Raw genomic sequence first — 7,822 nt, 5'->3', positions numbered from 1 at the left:
AGCTATGAGCCCTTAAGGAAGGAATTCTGCCTTGGAGCTGTGCTTTCACAGTACTTATACCGACATTAGCATTTTCCAAGTCAGCCTTCAAATAGAACTCAACACCAGTAACTCCCCAGGGAGCAGCTACTGTGCTTTCTGGCCCTCTGGCAAGGATCACTGTTGGAATACAGAGCCCTACAGTTTAAGTCAAGCTAATAAAAAAAATTTTTTTAAGATTTATTTTTGTATAGTGTTCTATCTGCATGCATGCCTGCACACCAGAAGAGGGCACCAGATCTCATTATAGATGGTTGTGAGCCACCATGTGGTTGCTGGGAATTGAACTCGGACCTCTGGAAGAACAGGCAGTGCTCTTAACCTCTGAGCCATCTCTCCAGCCCCAATAAATCTTATTAGATTTTCTTGGTTCACTTCCTCTAGTAAACCTAACACATTTTTCTATCTACATCTTACTGACTTTGTCAGGTAACTAGGGTTGAGAGCTCACTTAGGACGCCTTCTTTTATGCATTTACATAGAACTCAGTAGGCTACCTGGCTGGTGGCAAAGTTGTGGACTTAAAACCAAAGTGCAAGGATTAGACACAATAGTGGGGCACATGTGATCCTCAGCACCACAAAACATAGGTCAATAAATGAAAGCAAAGTGAAAACCATTTTCAGGCCATGAAATTACCCCATAAAGACACATTTAAATAAAAACAAACAAAGCATTTTATTACTTACTATTATTTTTTTCTTTAAAAAAAGCTTATTATTCAAGACTAGCCTGGTCTACAGAGTGAATTCCAGGACAGCCAGAGGTACACAAAGAAACCCTGTCTCAGAAAACAAAACAAAAAGCTCATTATTTATGTGTATGTGTGTGTGTATGCATATGAGTACGGGTGTCCTCAGAGTCCAGGGGAGGGTGCTAGATCCCCTGGAACTGCAGTTACAGGCAGTTGTGAGCTGCCAGACATGGGCACTGGGAACCAAACTCTGGTCCTCTGAGAGACTAGGAAGCATTTAACTGCTGAGTCAGCTAAATACCTTTTATTTATTTTTTTTATGACTAATGAAAAGTAAATGTGATTACAGAACCTTAATTTTAAATTAGTAGTGTAACTTAAACTCTACGAGGTTTACTTTATAAAACAGAAAACCCTCTAACAGGGAAATAATGGCATTTATTTAACTTTCCCAAATTCAAAGACAACCAATGATTACCTAACAAACACAGGGGAAAAAAAGTGGATTATCATTGTTGCTCTTAGTTGGAAAATCCACAACAGTATTTTTTTTTCTAGTACATGGCCTGCTGACTGACATCAGAAACAGGGTACTAAAACCCTAACAATGGTGACCACTGCTGGGGCTTATGTGTATGGAAAAGGATCTGGCCAATGATGTGCTGAGTGTTCCAGCTTTCTAGGCAGCCAGGTTTACTCTGGGCCAATCACATGTGAATGAATTCAATGCTAAGAAGCCGCTTTCCCCTCATGATATAGGAGTCCTACTGTATAAAGCACCTTACAGTGGTGATGGCCGATGTGCTCTCCGTCCACACACCTGGCAGTGCGTGACCCCTCCTCACCCTGAGAACCCCAGGGGCATGCTTGGCACATGAAGCTTCACTGCCTTCTGATCTCAATTCAAAGACTAGGCATTCTGCCAGGGACACAAAAAGATTTGCAAGAGAGTCCAGGAGTCACCAAGGTGACTGCCAATCCTGTGTGCCCTCTTCTCAGGTAGGTAGCAGTCAGAGGTACGACAGCTGGTCCAGTGCTGACTTCTGGACTTTCTGGCTTCTCAGTAGCAATACATCCCAACAAATTACATCTTCAGTTTGTGTTAACATAACTCTCAGATTCACTGAATGTTCCCAAGTAATATCCTGGCCTCTAGTCTGGCTCTGGAATACTCTGATTCTTTTGTTTTTCTGCATATTCTTCTAGTCGAAGAAGCCACTTGGCCCAATACTTGGAACAGAGCTCTTCATCCATGAAGTGAGGGTGGGCAGGGGACCCGTCTTTATAGGCTACCACAATTAAGCCACACTGAACCTAGAAAGAAACACAGCACAGCTTCAGTATTTCCTCTTGTTCCAGGGCAAACTATCCAGTGCTAAGCAATAGTATCTCCACATCAGTTTCTAATATGGGCTAGTTAAAGATTTCACCAGGACACAGAGAACACAAAGATGGCAGATAAGACACTGAAGAATGGGGGTGGCGAACAGTCGAGGAAGGGAAGGAGTGCTCTACAGGTGAGTGGAGTAGACCCCCAAACACACACACACAAAGCTCACCAAGCAGGAGCTCAAGGTTCTGACCTGAAAACTGTAGTGGGAATCGTGGTTTACAGCACCCATATATGCCACAACTTGTAGTGGATTGTCGTACGTATTTCGAATAAAAGGTTTTGGTTTTTCTGATGTCTTCCAATCGATCACACACAGCTTGCCTCTAAGGAGAATCCAGAGGAAGTCTTTGTAAGTAACAATTCAAATTGAAAACGGCGCCTTGCTGCCAAGTCTGACAACCCAAGTTCAATGCCTGGGAGAGCATGGTAGGAGAGCAAACTCCCAAGGTTGTTCTCAGATCTCCACATGCACACCATGGTGTGGGAGTGCACATGTGTATACACACACACACACACACACACACACACACACACACACACACACACACGCACACACACACACGACAAATTAAATAAACAAATAAATAAAAATAAGTAAATAAAATGTAATTTAAAAATCCCCTGAAGCTGGGGGTAATGGTGCACACCTTTAATCCTAGCACTCAGGAGGCAGAAGCAGGTGGATCTCTGTGAGTTCGAGGCCATCTTGTTCTAAATAGTGAGTTCCAGGACAAGCAAGAGTTATATAATGAGAACCTTGCCTCAAAAAACTATGTAATCAGAGGTTCAAATGCCACACACACAGATTCTACACTCTTTCCCCCACATCCTGTTATTGCTCACATGCTTTATTTGGAATGGGGTATCTGTAGAAGATAGCCACCCTTGGAATCTGGAATGACTGGGGGAAATCAGTAACAGCAGCAACTTAGAAACTGTAGCCGGTTCAGAATCCTTATCATATCAGCCACTGCCTGGGAGCCAGGAAGAGTACATGTTCAGGGCCACAGATCACTGTCCAATCTTCGGGAAAACAGGAAAAAAAGGTGGGGAGGGGTAGGAAACCAAAAGAAAACAACACTGATTAAAAGGGAAGCCAGAAAAGAGCATGCAGGAACCAATCGGGTCTTGCAGCTGGCATCTTTCTTGAGGAGAAGGGAGAGGGGACAGGCGGGAAGATAGGCCAGGCTGGGGCTACTGAAAACACACCTTTCCCTCACCACTTTGATTTTCACACGGCACAGAGCATGCGGCTTTCCCTGCTGCATCCCTCCCAGCTCCTGCCCTGTTCTCACTTCTTTTTTACTTTAAAAAGGTGGAGGCCACAATTCCTCAGGCACATCTTCCAGTGGACATCACTACACTGCCCACTGAAGGAGACACTCTTGTACTTACTGGTACTCAGCCACACAGTCCAGCAGCCCTGCATACTTCAAGGCCTCGTGCTTGACAGCACTCTCCAGAGCTTGCACACCACTGATTTCGTTCAAAATATGCTGGACACTTTTGATATAGCCACACTGGAGGTGCTCTTCTCTCCCTTTTAGGTTCTCCTGGGGTGAAAGTATGCTTTCCAAGGCTTCATGGAACTGTTTGCCTTGTAAAAAGATATCTAAAAAGAAAGTCAAGGAAAAATAGAAACTGAACCAACCAAAACCAAACCAAAGCAAGATTAAAATATATACATATAATAAATATATATATTATACACAAGTTATCTTTAAATGGCAACCCCTTAGACACAAAATTCATCGTCTTTGGTTTTTGTAGGCAGGGTCTTGTTTGTACTATAGGCTAGCCTTCAACGTGCGATCCTTACTTAAGCATCATGCATTGGTATATATAACTATGACCGGCAAAATTCAGTTTCCTGTGAAATCCAAGAATGCACTCTCCCTCCTCCCTCCCCTCCTCAAGACAGGGTCTCACTATATAGCTCTGGCTGTCCTGGAACTCACTCTGTAGACCAGGCTAGCCTTGAACTCACAGAGAAAGTGCTGGAATTAAAGGAATGTGCTACTATGTCTGGCTTATCTTTACCTTTAAAATTTTTTTTTTTGAAAGAGTTTAAAAGAAAAACCACAGGGCAGGCAAGCTGTAAATTTCTTTCTTCCCTTTTTTAATGTGTAAGAATGTTTTGCCTTAATATCTGTGTACCACATATGTGTGCCTGTTGCCCATGGAGGCCAGAAAAGGGCACTGGAACTCCTGGGATTGGAGTTACAGGTGGTTGTGAGCCATCACATGGGTGTTGAGAATCCAACCTGGGTCCCCTGGAAGAGCAAGTCCTCTAAAACACTAAGCATCTCTCCAGTACCCAAGCTGTAAATCTTGGCTACTGCCCAGAGGAGGGAGGGAGAGGAAGAGGAAGAGGGACAGCCATTCCTTTCTGAGATAGCCAGGGAGGTTTGGCAAGCAGCCATGTGGAAAGAGTGAAATAGCCAAAAGTACCAGAAAAAAAGCATACATAGTCTCTGGTCAGTGTCCAACACACAACACACACACACACACACATACACACACACACACACACACACACACACACACACACACACACACAAGGGGAAAATCTAAAATTTTGAGTCAGAATTCATGAAGGTGGCAGATCTCACAGAGCCTCATAGCAGCTCAGTGGAGACTGCATGGAGACCATGGGCTTCTGGGAAGAAAAAATACATTATTTCATTAAGGGGATAATTATTCCTTCCATTTCTTAGCATAGTATTGGGTGACTATACCTTCCCGGGGAGTGGTCCCTTAGTCAAGCTGACTGACCAGTCCAGCTGAATAAATTCTTCTGTTTTGTGTAGGTTGTAATACTAGGTTTCCACCCAGGCCGGAGGGAGATTTCATACTCTTGAGCAGAAGGAAATAGCTTTCACTCAGTAGACCTTTATGGAGCCCTGATTAAGGCTACAGTTACAATGTTTGCCTAGCAGGCACAGCTAAGCCATCTCCCTAGCCTTCTTTACATTCTTTTAAGTTAAAAAAAAGGAAACACAAACATTTAATAAACACAAGGAATGCTATGTTGTCACTTGATCGTTGGTAAAGGAGGAGGAAAAAGAGGGTGCACCGTCAGGCTGGGTAGTGGCTTGGTGCTTTCAGGCACTACTGAATTTGCATACAACTCAGCAAGAGAATGAAATGTGCTCCTCCACTAGCCTAGGCTGTCCTGTTTACCCAAAGCAAGAGGACCCTGGCACAAGACTCTTCCTAGCAGAGCAAGGAGCTAAGTAAGTTCAGGGAGTATTATTTAGATACACACAGAGGCACAAGCTTGCAGACAGACCCACAGAAAGAGGAAACAATCTCATTCAAACGGGGTCATAGTAAACCATACTATTTTTGTCAAGTTTACAGACTTTGAAAGGCTAGTTCTACAAAAGCAAAAATTAAAATTGCTTCTGGGAATTTACCAGAAAGTTAAATGGAATTCAGTTTAGGAGGTAAACTATTCTAACTCCACATATCCTTGGCCCTGGTGAAATTATCTGCATGTGAAAGGCCTACAAGAAATTTAACCCTGATGGAATTAAAATTTAAAAAGATGCAGTGTTAGCCTACACACTACTTAATGAATCAGAAGACAACCAGTTAAGTAGCAGAGCACAAGGCCATGAGTTTAACCATCAGCACTATCAAACAATACAAAATTACTTCATCCATTGCCATGCAAATAGGTCATTCCCAGCTACAGACCTATCCTGGCTAGATTCTTCACATATATGTAACCATGAACATCTAGATCTGAGGATCCCATGAATTTTAGGCTCAGAAAACATTAACAAGACTCAACTTATAAAATTTAACAACATTTTAAAAAAATAGGTTAGCTGGGCATGGTGTGTGCCTGTGATCCCCGCAGTTGGGAGGAGGATCCCAAGATTAAGGTCAACTTCCTTTCTCCAACCACTGCATGAACCCACATGAGTACCCCCTTACTTGAAGTGAATTTGCTCAGTGCTTAAAGTCCGTATTAAGTTAACAGAGAAACACAGCAGAGCCTTAGTCTACCGCTGACTAGGAAATTGTCCAACTGGAGAGTGAGTTCAGCCAGTTCCAAATAGAAGCCTTCTCCCTCACCAAGCAGGTCACCAGTGTGTTCCTTTACTCTGTCAAGGCCTATCTATACGACCCAGCAGTTTGTCTTTCATTTCCTAAAAACATTAACTAATTAATTTAGAGAGAGAGAGAGAGAGAGAGAGAGTGTGTGTGTGTGTGTGTGTGTGTGTGTGTGTGTGCACTCCTGTGTGGAGCTCGGAGGATAACCTCCTGCTGGAAATGGTTCTCTCTACAGTGAGAATTCTGGGGATGCAGCGCTGGTCCTCGGGCTTGGCAGCAAGTGCCTTCTCACCTGTGAAGCCATTTGCTAATGCTGCCTTTACATTTCTTACTAATAGTTTTAGGAGTCCTGACAACTAAGCCATTCTTAGTGTAAGGAAAACCAAAACAATTTATCATGAGGAAATTATCAACTCTAAATTCTAGTGGCACAAATAAAAAACTTAGAATGTTGTTACAAGGTTTCCATTTTGCTTGTTTAGAAAGCAGAGAAGAGTTTAGTGGTTATCATTAACCATGAAGAAGGTACACCTGGCTGGGCGGTGGTGGCGCACGCCTTTAATCCCAGCACTCGGGGGCAGAGCCAGGCGAATCTCTGTGAGTTCGAGGCCAGCCTGGGCTACCAAGTGAGTTCCAGGAAAGGCGCAAAGCTACACAGAGGAACCCTGTCTCGAAAAACAAAAAAAACAAAACAAAACAAAACAAAAAAACAAAAAAAAGAAGGTACTCCTGGCATATAATCCTTGCCCCTCACAGCTGAAGAATGTTATAAAGGAAAGCCTTAGTCACTTTAAAAAATATTTATTTCATGTGCACTGTGTTTTTGCCTGCATTTATGTCCGTATGAGGGTGTTGGATACTCTGGAACTGGAGTTACAGACAGTTGTCAGCTGCCATGTGGGTGCTGGGAATTGAACCTGGGTCCTCTGTAAGAGCAGCCAGTGCTCTAACCACTGAACCATCCCCCCAGCCCCACCTTAGTCACTTTTGTCATATCCAGGTACCACCTATATAATTATATGCTTACACTATTTTGGTATTTTTTCCCTAAAGACCTAAAAATAAAGACAATAATCTTAAAAGTGCTCATGTCACTAGGGTACATATAATATTCTTGGGGAAACAAAGGCTAAGGAATGTTTATGTAAGCCCCAGTTTTAACCAAAGACATTTATATAATCCTTATGAGACCAGCTCATTCTCCTGTCAATGGTTTGCTCCCAACTCCCAGCTCCACCACCAGCAGTGTCTCCTTATGTAGTCCAGACTGGCCTGAACATGTGATTTTACTTCAGTCTCCCGAGGAAACAGACTATAGGCGTGCACCATCATGTCTGACTCAAAATTCAATTTTTAAAAGAATCTGCTTTCTTTGTTTCCAGACAGGGTCTCACTACTCTGCTTTGGAACTTACTCTGTAGACCAGGCTGATTCACAGAGGTCTATCTGCCTGCCTCTACCACCCTATGCTGGGATTAAAGGTATGTGCCACTATGTCTGGCTTAAAAGAACCTGCTTTAAGGAAGCCACCCTCACTTGTCTAATAAGTGAAGAGTCCAAGGCTGCTTAATATGACCAAAACACATTGCACAAACATCTCTAAGAACTAGTAAAAAATTTAAAAATAAGAA

The 7,822-nt window shown here is 43.0% G+C and overlaps 1 protein-coding gene across 4 annotated transcripts in view; it reads right to left on the bottom strand.

The window, feature by feature from the left end:
• Positions 1-698: 698 nt before the first annotated feature.
• Positions 699-7,822, bottom strand: part of Mgme1 (mitochondrial genome maintenance exonuclease 1) — a 9,819-nt gene continuing 2,695 nt past the window's right edge. For all 4 annotated transcript variants that reach the window (XM_006984462.4, XM_006984463.4, XM_016002963.3 and 1 more), the window contains exons 3-5: positions 3,522-3,738; positions 2,317-2,449; positions 699-2,047 (exon numbers count right to left, since the gene is read on the bottom strand). In XM_006984462.4, coding sequence (XP_006984524.1) covers positions 1,886-2,047; positions 2,317-2,449; positions 3,522-3,738 — 512 coding nt within the window. In that variant the 3' untranslated portion in view covers positions 699-1,885. The remainder of the gene's footprint in view (positions 2,048-2,316; positions 2,450-3,521; positions 3,739-7,822) is intronic.

Source organism: Peromyscus maniculatus, chromosome 4 (genome assembly GCF_049852395.1).
Source record: "Peromyscus maniculatus bairdii isolate BWxNUB_F1_BW_parent chromosome 4, HU_Pman_BW_mat_3.1, whole genome shotgun sequence".
Classification (NCBI taxonomy): Eukaryota; Metazoa; Chordata; class Mammalia; order Rodentia; family Cricetidae; genus Peromyscus; species Peromyscus maniculatus.
Note: the sequence above shows the minus strand (reverse complement) of the source record. Positions and strands in the feature narration are given on the sequence as shown.